The 13,413-nt window shown below is 51.9% G+C and overlaps 1 protein-coding gene across 3 annotated transcripts in view; it reads left to right on the plus strand.

The window, feature by feature from the left end:
• prkcz (protein kinase C, zeta) overlaps positions 1–7,771 on the plus strand; it is a 71,135-nt gene extending 63,364 nt beyond the window's left edge. For all 3 annotated transcript variants that reach the window (XM_040193420.2, XM_078087686.1, XM_040193421.2), the window contains one exon: positions 6,410–7,771. In XM_040193420.2, the coding sequence (XP_040049354.2) occupies positions 6,410–6,497 (88 nt within the window). In that variant the 3' untranslated portion in view covers positions 6,498–7,771. The remainder of the gene's footprint in view (positions 1–6,409) is intronic.
• The last annotated feature ends 5,642 nt before the right edge of the window (positions 7,772–13,413 follow it).

The following is a 13,413-nucleotide window of genomic DNA, read 5'->3' on the forward strand; positions in this document are numbered from 1 at the left end:
ATCCCTCCCTCCCTCCCCCCACGAGATACTCTCCCCTCCCTCCCTCCACGAGATGCGCCCCCTCCCTCCCCCCACCTCCTCCACGAGATGCACTCGCCTCCCTCCCCCCACCTCCTCCATGAGATGCGCTCCGATCCCTCCCTCCACGAGATGCGCTCCCCTCTCTCCCCCCACCTCCCCCACGAGATACGCTCCCCTCCCTCCCTCCACGAGATGCGCTCCCCTCTCTCCCCCCACCTCCCCCACGAGATGCGCCCCCTCCCTCCCCCCACGAGATACGCTCCCCTTCCTCCCTCCACGAGATGCGCTCCCCTCCCTCCCCCCACCTCCTCCACCAGATGCGCTCCCCTCCCTCCTCCCACGAGATGCCCCCCCCCTCCCTCCCCCCACCTCCTCCACCAGATACGCTCCCCTCCCTCCCCCCACCTCCTCCACGAGATGGGCTCCCCTCCCTCCCCCCACCTCCTTCACGAGATGCGCTCCCCTCTCTCCCCCCACCTCCCCCACGAGATGCGCCCCCTCCCCCCACTTCCTCCACGAGATGCGCCCCCTCCCTCCCCCCACCTCCTCCACGAGATGCGCTCCCCTCCCTCCCCCCACCTCCTCCACGAGATACGCTCGCCTCCCTCCCCCCACCTCCTCCACGAGATGCGCTCCGATCCCTCCCTCCGCCCACGAGATGCGCCCCCTCCTTCCCCCCACCTCCTCCACGAGATACGCTCTCCTCCCTCCCCCCACCTCCTCCACGAGATGCGCTCGCCTCCCTCCCCCCACCTCCTCCACGAGATACGCTCTCCTCCCTCCCCCCACCTCCTCCACGAGATGCGCTCCCCTCACTCCCCCCACCAGATACGCCCCCCCCTCCCTCCCCCCACCTCCTCCACCAGTTACGCTTCCCTCCCTCCCTCCTCCACGAGATGCGCCCCCTCCCTCCCCCCACCTCCTCCACGAGATGCGCTCCCCTCCCTCCCTCCCCCCACGAGATGCGCTCCCCTCCCTCCTTCCCCCCACCTCCTCCACCAGATACGCTCCCCTCCCTCCCCCCACCTCCTCCACGAGATGCACTCGCCTCCCTCCCCCCACCTCCTCCATGAGATGCGCTCCGATCCCTCCCTCCCTCCACGAGATGCGCCCCCTCCCTCCCCCCACCTCCTTCACGAGATGCACTCGCCTCCCTCCCCCCACCTCCTCCATGAGATACGCTCCCCTCCCTCCCTCCACGAGATGCGCTCCCCTCTCTCCCCCCACCTCCCCCACGAGATGCGCCCCCTCCCTCCCCCCACGAGATACGCTCCCCTTCCTCCCTCCACGAGATGCGCTCCCCTCCCTCCCCCCACCTCCTCCACCAGATGCGCTCCCCTCCCTCCCCCCACGAGATGCCCCCCCCCCTCCCTCCCCCCACCTCCTCCACCAGATACGCTCCCCTCCCTCCCTCCCCCCACCTCCTCCACGAGATGGGCTCCCCTCCCTCCCCCCACCTCCTTCACGAGATGCGCTCCCCTCTCTCCCCCCACCTCCCCCACGAGATGCGCCCCCTCCCCCCACTTCCTCCACGAGATGCGCCCCCTCCCTCCCCCCACCTCCTCCACGAGATGCGCTCCCCTCCCTCCCCCCACCTCCTCCACGAGATACGCTCGCCTCCCTCCCCCCACCTCCTCCACGAGATGCGCTCCGATCCCTCCCTCCGCCCACGAGATGCGCCCCCTCCTTCCCCCCACCTCCTCCACGAGATACGCTCTCCTCCCTCCCCCCACCTCCTCCACGAGATGCGCTCGCCTCCCTCCCCCCACCTCCTCCACGAGATACGCTCTCCTCCCTCCCCCCACCTCCTCCACGAGATGCGCTCCCCTCACTCCCCCCACCAGATACGCCCCCCCCTCCCTCCCCCCACCTCCTCCACCAGTTACGCTTCCCTCCCTCCCTCCTCCACGAGATGCGCAACCCTCCCTCCCCCCACGAGATGCGCCCCCTCCCTCCCCCCACCTCCTCCACGAGATACGCTCCCCTCCCTCCCCCCACCTCCTCCACAAGATGCGCTCCCCTCCCTCCCCCCACGAGATGCGCCCCCTCCCTCCCCCCACCTCCTCCACGAGATGCGCCCCCTCCCTCCCCCCACCTCCTCCATGAGATATGCTCGCCTCCCCCCACCTCCTCCACGAGATGCGCTCCAATCCCTCCCTCCCTCCCCCCACGAGATACGCTCCCCTCCCTCCCCCCACCTCCTCCACGAGATGCGCTCCGATCCCTCCCTCCCTCCCCCACGAGATGCGCCCCCCTCCCTCCCCCCACCTCCTCCACCAGATACGCTCCCCTCCCTCTCTCCCCCCACCTCCCCCACGAGATGCGCCCCCTCCCCCCACTTCCTCCACGAGATGCGCCCCCTCCCTCCCCCCACCTCCTCCACGAGATGCGCTCCCCTCCCTCCCCCCACCTCCTCCACGAGATGCGCTCCGATCCCTCCCTCCGCCCACGAGATGCGCCCCCTCCTTCCCCCCACCTCCTCCACGAGATACGCTCTCCTCCCTCCCCCCACCTCCTCCACGAGATGCGCTCGCCTCCCTCCCCCCACCTCCTCCACGAGATACGCTCTCCTCCCTCCCCCCACCTCCTCCACGAGATGCGCTCCCCTCACTCCCCCCACCAGATACGCCCCCCCCTCCCTCCCCCCACCTCCTCCACCAGTTACGCTTCCCTCCCTCCCTCCTCCACGAGATGCGCAACCCTCCCTCCCCCCACGAGATGCGCCCCCTCCCTCCCCCCACCTCCTCCACGAGATACGCTCCCCTCCCTCCCCCCACCTCCTCCACAAGATGCGCTCCCCTCCCTCCCCCCACGAGATGCGCCCCCTCCCTCCCCCCACCTCCTCCACGAGATGCGCCCCCTCCCTCCCCCCACCTCCTCCATGAGATATGCTCGCCTCCCCCCACCTCCTCCACGAGATGCGCTCCAATCCCTCCCTCCCTCCCCCCACGAGATACGCTCCCCTCCCTCCCCCCACCTCTTCCACAAGATGCGCTCGCCTCCCTCCCCCCACCTCCTCCACGAGATGCGCTCCGATCCCTCCCTCCCTCCCCCCACGAGATGCGCCCCTCTCCCTCCCCCCACCTCCTCCACCAGATACGCTCCCCTCCCTCCCTCCCCCCACCTCCCCCCACGAGATGCGCTTCCCTCCCCCTCCCTCCCCTTCCATTTATTAGTTTCTAGTGACGTAGTTTCAAGGCGATGTAAATGAACGGGCCACAATAAAACGTAGTATTGTCACAATTTTGGGGATGAAGCGTGAGAATCCCACGTTCCACAAGCAGCTATGACACGTTTGGCTGTGAGACTGAGTTGTCTGTGAAACCATTATAAAGCGTATGCTTTGTGATGTAGTACAGAGGTCCACCTCAGTAACGTTTTATGTGTTTCTTCCATCCAGTATGAATCCTCCACATCACAAACTAAATGTTCTCTTGTTGTTTACGACGCGGTGAGAGTTGGCAGCTCTGTGCTTCGTAACAAACAAACAGGGACAGTTTAACACAGTGTTGTCAAGGTGTGTTGTGTCAACTGGACGAGATGATTGACAACCCTGCAATGAGTGTATTATTGTAGAAGCAGGCAGGTCCACGTGGAGTCAAATTAGTAGTCGGGGGAATATTGCAGTACACAGCGCACTCGTCCACACACACGTTCCCCACCACTAAGGCCCAAATAACACATCCTCCACGTCTGTTGTCACTGTTCACATAGAAAGAGAGAGGACAGTGCTTTTAAATACTGGCGGTGGGCGGAGATAGGTGCTGATCACCTGACGAGCTGCAGGTTCTGTAAATACCACGTGAACTGAAGCATCACAGCGAGCGCTTTGTGCACGATAACGCTGCGTTTGCAAAGGTCCTACATGAGGGCCTGAGGGCCTTGCTCATGAGACGAAGCAGCATTAGGATAGCGCCTATTTGGTTTTTCACCGCGGCTTCAGCAAGGTTGCACTGGAATCCAGAAACAAGATGTGTTTTTGATGCTTGTGCGTCTTGGATCTTTTGAAGATACACCAATGACTGCGCCATTGTGAACTAGCAGGGCGCTAAGCAACAAGGGCTCCCGGTGTTAATTGGAACCTTATTAAATGCCCATCATGCTCTGCACCCACGACAGTCTCCAGGTAGCTACCACGGCTGTTTGAAGGCGCTGTTCACTCGACACTGAACTTCAAACCAGCCTCGAGCTCATTACGAGCCTACAAAGGGCCGACCTCACCCAGGCTCATTTGTGACGAGGGGAGTCCGTGACAGCCTCTCATGGAGGCGGTTGTGGAATAGGTTGGGCTGGTGCAGTCCGGGGGGGAGGGAGGCGGGGGGAGGTGGGGCTGAGGAGCACGCTGCAGGTTCAGCAGCGGAGATATCAAACGCGTCGACACATCAAAAGGTGACGTACGCCTCCTCCCCGCGTCTCGCCTTTCTCTTCCCTCCGTTACCAGGGAGAGGGGCTGATGTCGCCTGGGGGGGGGGGTGATGCAAAAAGCCTCTCCAGTCGCCCACTCGTGATGGGCTTGGCACGAGAAGAAAGAAGTGAGATCCATGTAGGGAGGGAGAGGGGTCACATTAAAAGCCAGATCCGCTGGGGGCCCTTGCCGGTTTGGGGACGGGGGGGCTTTGGTTTTTCTATGCCAGCCTTACCCAGTGCCCAGGGAAGAGTACTTCCTTCTGAGTGTGGAGACCTGCCAAGGAGCCAGGTTCTACACAGATATCCTAATCTGATATCAATATGATCACTATAATATCATAGTGTTAAAACAAACGTATGCCCCACGAAACCATGTGGGGGGTAACTTCTGTTCATGGTTGTATGTACGGCTGTAATCCAAGATGGCGACGGCAAAATCAGTAATTGAACCAATGGGTGATGCCGTGATGATTACGTCCACTTCCTACGTCCAGACAGTGTGTGGGTGCTAATTAAAACGGTCTGTCAGGTCCTTTATCAATTGTGCCTTTGTACATGAAATTGCTTCTTGTTTTCCCCCCGGTTGAAAGGTTCTCGTCCCGCCTCCCAACCCAGCTTCCAACTGTTTGTTTCCACCGTCTTTTCATCAACTCGACACTGCATCACCTTCAGTCTGCCTCTTCGTTCTCTCACAAACCCCCACCATTTTCTAAATATCATTTTTGTATTGGTAGTGTATCAATATTGTATTCGGCCAACTGAAGACCGACGTTGTAGCATTTTATTCACTCTGTGTGGGAGGCATCTGCAACCTGCTTGACGCTGGTGGAGGCCCCAGAAGCGAGACCCCCACCCGCCTGGTGAACACACCTATTGTTTGAACTTCAAAGCCGCCTGCACAGTGTGTGAAGAGAGTGCCTTTCCCAGCGAGGGGGCGAGGGGCCTCCTGTTTGGGCTTCAGCCCCCCCCCCCCCACACACTCACAGAGGAGAAACAGCCCGTTGTGGCAGTAGAAGGAGCCCATTAGCTGTGGGGCTGCGCTCCGTTACCTGTGCTTATGTCTTTGTTACTGGAGGCAGCAGTTCTTCCTGTGCTCATCCGTCCACACCGTGTTCCTTGTGTCCCACTTGACATGTACTAAGAGGTGCCGCTCAACAGTGAGACTAACGGAGACACATTAACCCATTGGATGGTTCCCAAGGTGTGGACAGCAGGAGCCGGTACCAACACAAAGAGACACTTTTTGTGGTTCAATGAGTTCTAGACCCCCTCTCGCTGCTGCCTTGTGTCTGACTGAAAACTGTCCTCCGCTGGTTTATGTGTGAAACATGTTCAAGTTGGATGTAATCTTTAAGAAGTGCAGAGTTCATGATTGGCGTCGCCCAGGTGGGGCCACATGCAACAGAAGTGTGGTGAATATCTGAGATGCACCAACCTGATGCCAGGCGCAGTCACACCGACGATGATGATGATGATGATGATGATGATGGAGCCGTGTGTGAGACACGTGGTCCTACACGTCGGGGCTGGCAGGGGCTGCGCGCCATCTAACAACGGTTGTTTTATCGACCCTTGACTTACACTTAAAACCTCACTGCCTCATCGTCTAATCATCACCACGTTGCGTGTTTTTGTATTTAGATGTACTTTTGTTCCGGAGGGAAATGAATCAGTGACAGCAGTGAGACGTTCTGTCTCTAAGAGGCACAATTCAAAAGGTTCATATACTGCACATGTTTTTCGTCAATTAGGAGGATACGTCCTTCATCTTCCCCTCTTGGACTTTTTCCTTCTACTTTGTAGTCAAAGCATAAAGTGCCCTAGCAATAGTTTCCCAATGACACACTGATCAAAGCACAATGATTCTTGCGTCGGACATATGGGACATATATCGTTTTCGAGATGGATGCTTTGTTCAGAACTTGATCCAGGTTTGCTGTGTCCGTGTGACTAAACACCTCTAATTCTTCCCTCTCCTCAGGGACGTCATCAAGAAAATAGACCAGTCCGAGTTTGAGGGATTTGAATACATCAACCCCCTGCTGCTATCCACAGAAGAGTCTGTATGAAGGGGGACCAGCTTCCTCCTTCGCCCACCGTGTGTCTGTCCGAGCTGCCGTCTCAGCCAATAACACTCTGAGAGGCGAGGAGAGGACAACGGGAAGGAGGACCTCACCCTCTGGACCTTGTCAAGGAGGCAACGGGAAAGGTTCCTTCCTGCAGCGTTCAGATTGTTTGTTGGAATACCAAACGCGTCTTTTCTTGGCATCCACGAAAAAACAAAGACTTCAAGAACATTCCCTGACGTTACGCTGTCTTCCCCTGACCGGTTCTTTTTGTCCCTGGGCTTCATAACGCTCTCTTCTATGATCGGAGCAGAGAGTCTGCCGCCATGAACCCGTCTCACGTCCATGACAGAGACATTTGACAGTCCTGCTGAATCTGCAATTTTAACTGCACTTTCTTCCTTTTCTTATTATTTGTTTAACTATCATTGGGGGGGTGTTGAAGGGGCGACGCCTCACACACAACAAGAATGTACAATGACTCAAAATTAAGTTATTATTGTGCATTATAATGTAGGTAGTGAATCCAGAATTGACAATGCCTTTTTTATTGATGCAAGTGGCGCATTTTCATCTTAAACACAGCATTTGTTTTTATTACCCTGCAGGACTTTCACTAACAGGGGGGGGTGACCACTTTTTATTTAAGAAGTGCCTCAAAGATCGTATTGATTACCATGGCTCTGATCGCACACATCTTTCCTCAAACAACCTCACCCATCCTGCATCTGCTGACACCACATCCACATTTTTAGTGTAATGAAGTCTTTTGAGCAGAGTAGCCTCGAATCATTACTGAATCTTTTCTTTCCCAATGGTCAGTTCCAGTATTCCGTGCAGAGCGGTGTATCTGAAGTCAGCCGGTGCAGAAGGAGTCAACGCAGGAAGCTTGGTGTGTACGTGGTTGCTGCCATATGGCCAGATGGCCGCCGTCCGTACAGGCCGTATCGGTAAAGGTGTCCACGGGCCTGTCCCAGTTTCAGAAGCACATTAAACCAGGACGTCAGCTAAAAAACAAAGGCTCCACAGTGTGTACAGGCTTGCTGGCCGAGCTCAGATCGTTCTACACCAGCTGCCACTGCGTGACCATCTGCAGCCAGTTGGATGCGTCACGTGACCGGTGGGGTGTGCTGTCTTGTGGAAAAGTGTCTTTTTAGGGTTGTTGTGTGTTTCCATCCTCGCACCAAGGCTGGCTTTACATGGTGCACCTGCAGCTCAGTGCCACTGGGACATGTCGTTTTGCACTGACAAATCTCATCAATAAAATCCCAATGTATTTTTAATAGTTTTATTTCTAGAAGGATAAAAGGTCCAGCGATGCTCCGGATCGTTGTGCAGAGACATGGGGACTGCTGGACAGGAGGACAAACACATTTCATGTCATCACATGCTTCTCATCTTGTTTTAATGCTTTCCCGTGTTGGTATTGTCTTAACTTATGCTATAGTTGAAGGGCTATATGGCTATATAACTAAAACTTGGGATTGGATTCTTCAACATTTTAGACATTTTTAACTTAATAATACTGAAAACAATTAGGAGCTTATGGCTTGACTATTGTAACCAAAAACCCTAGTTCTGTCACCTCGTAGACATTATTGATGCATCCCGGTAAATACTTCATTAGATTACACCTGGCTGACCCATAAAAGACTTCATCCAAAAAGGGATTTCAAATCATATTAATATTCAGCCATGACTCAGAAGTATTTTAGACAAAGCCAGAAAAGACAAGACACTCATCTTTACAACTCACCCCATTTCCACAGTGGTCTCCTAGCAACAAGTCACATGACACACTGACAGACTGGATCGCCCTAAAGAGAAGTTCTATTTCTCCATTGAGCTGTCAGACCCTTTTAAAAACAGACGGCACACAGCAAGCAGATATTACATGATAACAGCTCTAAATGAACACGACCAACAAATAATAAAACAAACAAAACTGACAGCAATATGAAAGAACTAAAGCAAACATTGGCATCTTGTACCAATCCAAGGTTTGAGCCCATCGATTAGGACGAGGTACTTGTACCATATCGTCCACGATTCTACTCTTATTACTCAACCAATACCTCACAACTGCTCATTTCCTACTGAGAGAATTAATGCAATACAGGTTTTTGCAATAGCTTTCTGTCAGTTTTATTGCACAGCTATTTTTAAATGTTACGGTTGGATTTAGTAAATTACACATTAAACCAATCTTTGGTTCCAATTGAACACCATGGATTCCTCTTATAGGCCACAGGGGGGAATAGGAGTGGTATTTATGGGTTATATGGAACTGGAATTATGTCTATTTAAAATCAAGGTAACACCACTTCTGCACAATACCCCCCGTAGTTCTACATTTACATTAATTCCCAGGACGTTCTCACCTATTGGGGTGAGAATTATTATTACTAACTAATTTCACTTTTTGAAATTCATTAATCGCAATTAAAAGTTAAAACTAAATCTTATTAATTAACAAGGAATCACTTTAGAAAGCGCGTATTTTACCATTGTAGTTTGATTGTAGTTTAAACACAAACTGCACACACGTGATCATCTTGGAGGTGGAACATGTTAAACCAGCGACTCTGCTGCTGTCCTCATGCACTTTGCTGTGCTCTCAACTCTCCATTTGCCAACAATGTCCCAACATTTAGCAGGACGTTTTCAAACCACTGTCTTCTAGGGACACAGTGGTGGTCCTCTGCAGGGTAGACAAATTAAACCAGTTAAACAAGTTCTGGGGTCAAATTTCCAAAAGACTTAATAAAACTAAACCCCGAGCCTTCACAGCCTTATTCGGCACCCAGCCGCCGGGAGTCGTTAATCTGCCGTCAACAGGACGACACGTCCTGCAGAGATGGAAGTAGCCTAGCAGCTAGCTTAGCACTATCAGTCCTAAAGTGGTCCGTTTGCCACTGGTCCCCCTTCTGTTTGACACGTGGAGGAATTCCTCTGCACAGTTCTTCTGTTGGTTTTACTTCCAATGCAAAAAGCGTCTCCATCTCACTGACTGCAGACGCGGCGGCTTCAGGGGTCGGCCGCAATAATTCATAGATTAACGATTAACTCCGACAACTCTCAACAAGAAAGTACAAGCACATTCACATTACGCTCCCCAATTTGTTTCCATTTTCTCTTTGACTCCACCATTCCAATACTACGGCACACAAAATGAATACGTTCCTGGTTTGTGTATTGGAATAACAAACATTATTCTTGATTTATTCAATTCAGAGCTTTAAACCAAAGCCATGTTATTATAATCACTTCCCGTGTTTCATTTCTTGTATTCTAGAGCAGTGGTCCCCAACCACCGGGCCGCGGACCGTTTGGTACCACAGAAAGCCTATATTTTTTTTTTTCTGAAAAATGTTTTATTTTGAAAAATAACCTGATTTTGCCCTAATTATGTGCGCTCGTCCCTCTGACATATTCCCTATGCGTCACCAGGCGTTTTTCTTACAATTTACAATTGTCCTCTTATCGTGCACAGCAGTTTCACCCACCAGACTACACCCCCCCCCCCCCCCGCCGTCTCGCCCGGTCCGCGAAATATTGTCTGACATGAAAACGGTCCGTGAGGTAAAAAAGGTTGGGGACCAGTGATCTAGAGGACAATAAATACAATACAATACAATAAAGCAGCCCAGTGTAAAGCCAGCCCGACATGTGATGGTCAAATAAAGTGTCCACTCCATTTAATTCATATGACTGTAACTTCATAAGTACATTTGAGGACGGGTCAGATCTGTTGATACCTACTACGAGCATGGAGTAGAGCGTGTGGCCTCTGTGCACCCGGGAGGAGAAGAGGAGCTGATGGAATCTGACCCGTGCTAGCTTGGTAACCACATAACAGGATTAATTATCAAATGGCCTCAATTAGCTGTAGGCCCTTTCAGGGAGGGAAGAGACGGGCAGAGAGAGGATAGATAATGAAACAGCTCCATTAGCCCCCCCCCCCTCCCCACAAACACACACACTTCAGGAAGCTAGAAACCACTTGAGCATTCAAGGAGGCTTCGTCCTGCAACCCCCCCGACTCCATCGCCTGGGCTGCGTTTTATGAACCCATGATTTGATCTATTTGCACATTGCTTTTTTCTTGAAACCACTTCACAGAGCAGTGAAGGCCACTCCAACATCTAAAATGAAGAGGAGTCGGTTCATGATTTTTGTTGAAATAAAGCTTGTTGGATATGCTTCATTTTGCTTCACCGCATATTTGTAAATATGTGTAATTATTAAAAATGATACTGGTTTTCCGTGAAAAGAGTCCTTCATTATTTGCAAACAGCAGCAAAATACTGTCTTGCAGACACTACCTCTTTTTTGCGTTGTCTTGTGTTTGTGTGCATTTTGTGCATTTATGTCTGCATAGTGTGTATGTGTGTGTGTGTGCGCGCGCAGTGTGTGTGTCTCCTTCCGCCCTCCTCATTTTCTGACCTCCTCTACTCTTCATCCTGGACACAAGTACGATGCAGTGAACCAACATTGATCATCTGACACCCTTTCTTGTTTACTAGAAATAAATATGAAAACATTCTTCCAACAAATATGAAAACATCTTCTTGCATCTGGATTATTTGAAGAAACCCACCCTCAACCCATCTGAAGAAAACAACTCCAAACCGGTCTCTTTTCTTCCCTTTTTGTACAAAACCCTTGAACGTGTGATCTTTAACCAACTCCCCTCCAATCTCCACCATAACAACCTCCTTGACCCCCACCAGTCAGGCTTCAAGGCCGTTCCACAGAGACTGCTCTCCTTGCTGTCTCAGAGCAACTCCACACTGCTAGAGCCGAACTTGGTGTCTCAGGCTCTGCTCTCTCCCTTCTCTCGTCCTACCTCGACGGCCGCACCTACCGGGTAACCTGGAGAGGATCTGTTTCGGAACCTTGTCCTCTTACTGCTGGAGTTCCTCAGGGTTCCGTGCTGGGTCCCCTCCTCTTCTCGCTTTACACAAACTCTCTCGGCGCTGTCATTCGCTCGCATGGCTTCTCCTACCACAGCTATGCCGATGACACACAACTAGTTCTCTCCTTCCCTCACTCGGACAGGTGGCGGTGCGGATCTCTGCCTGTCTAACTGACATCTCTCAGTGGATGTCCGCCCACCATCTGAAAATCAACCCCGACAAGACTGAACTACTTCTCTTTCCGGGAAAAGATTTTCTGACCCAGGACGTGACTGTCAACTTTGACAACTCCCACAACGCCCACTTTGACCGCTAGGAACACTCAGGTGGCGGCACGGATCAGGGCGAGCCTCGCGACGCCCTGTTCAACAACATAATAAGAGGGACGACGAGCAGCATTCTTCCAAGAAGACCCGACCTAAACTCGGTGCAAAAAAAGAACTTTGCCGGAGAAACTGAAGGTAAAACAGCTGGACCTAGATCAGCCTGACCTCACGATCAGCGCCGTCAAAGGGAAGCACATACAACGCTTCAGTAGAGAGTATGTTACAGCGGGAGGTTTAGTTAGCTATGTGCTAACGCCGTATATATGCATCACCGCAGACTTGACTGTGTTTATCGCTTATAGTTAGGGCTGGCTAAGGTTTCTCTGACCAGCCCTTAGTTAAGCTGCTATAGGCTTAGACTTCTTAGGACACACCGAGCTCCTCTCTCACGCTCTCCTTCTACCATAATCCACGTTGTATTAATGCACATGACTAATTCAGCTTCTTTCAGGGAGTTTTTTTTGTGCTTTCTCCCCTATCAGGTCTCCGTAGATCGTGGTTCCTTCTGGACCCTGGTCCTGACACCTGCCGTGGCCCTGCTGACGCCTGCTGCTGCCATCATCATCATCATCATCATCATTATTATTTTAAATATTAATCATATTACTGTACTCGTAAACCAACATTACCGTCTCCTAAAGTCTCTGTGCTCTGCCTCCCCACAGGCTCCTGTGGATGGTGCTTCTATGTGATGGTGGTTCTATGTGATGGTGGTTCTATCTGATGGTGGTTCTATGTGATGGTGGTTCTATGTGATGGTGGTTCTATCTGATGGTGGTTCTATGTGATGGTGGTTCTATGTGATGGTGGTTCTGTCTGATGGTGGTTCTATGTGATGGTGGTTCTATCTGATGGTGGTTCTATGTGATGGTGGTTCTATGTGATGGTGGTTCTATGTGATGGTGGTTCTATGTGATAGTGGTTCTATGTGGTGGTGGTTCTATGTGATGGTGGTTCTATCTGATGGTGGTTCTATGTGATGGTGGTTCTATGTGATGGTGGTTCTATGTGATGGTGGTGGTCCCTGCAGTGGTCCTGCTGTGCGTCTGGTTTACTACTCACAGTTACTTGAATCATTTCTGTCATATAGTCTCATGTATTATACGTTGTTCATTCTGTCCACGTGACGTCATTGTAGTCTGTCCATCAGGAGACGGATCCTCCTCTGACGTTCTCACTGAGGTTTCTTCCCTTTTTTCCCTCTTGTAAGGGTTTTTTCATTGTTTGGGGAGTTTCTCTGTGCCGATGGTGGGTTTCGGGACAGAGGATGTTGTATGTGTACAGACTGTAAAGCCCTCTGAGGCAAATTTGTAATTTGCGATATTGGACCTGTAGGATATTAGAAACAAATATACGATCCGGTTCATAAATTAATAAAAATGCATATAGTGTACACCAGAATACAGCCATGATTCTGAAACTGTGTAATCAATAAAATCATGACAATATTGTAAAACCACTGTAATTCTACAACTGTAATAGAATAATACCAATGCAGTTATGATCGTATTATATGTAATGTGATCAACTGGAATGCATGCATGTAATACTTGCACAACAACTGATATTGACTAAGGGTCATTTGAAATCCGAGTTACATTGAACTCACACAACACAACAACACCATGACTTTATTAAATACGTTTGATTTAACCTTTAGATCAGCGATGACCT

Source organism: Gasterosteus aculeatus, chromosome 2 (assembly GCF_964276395.1).
Source record: "Gasterosteus aculeatus chromosome 2, fGasAcu3.hap1.1, whole genome shotgun sequence".
NCBI lineage: Eukaryota > Metazoa > Chordata > Actinopteri > Perciformes > Gasterosteidae > Gasterosteus > Gasterosteus aculeatus.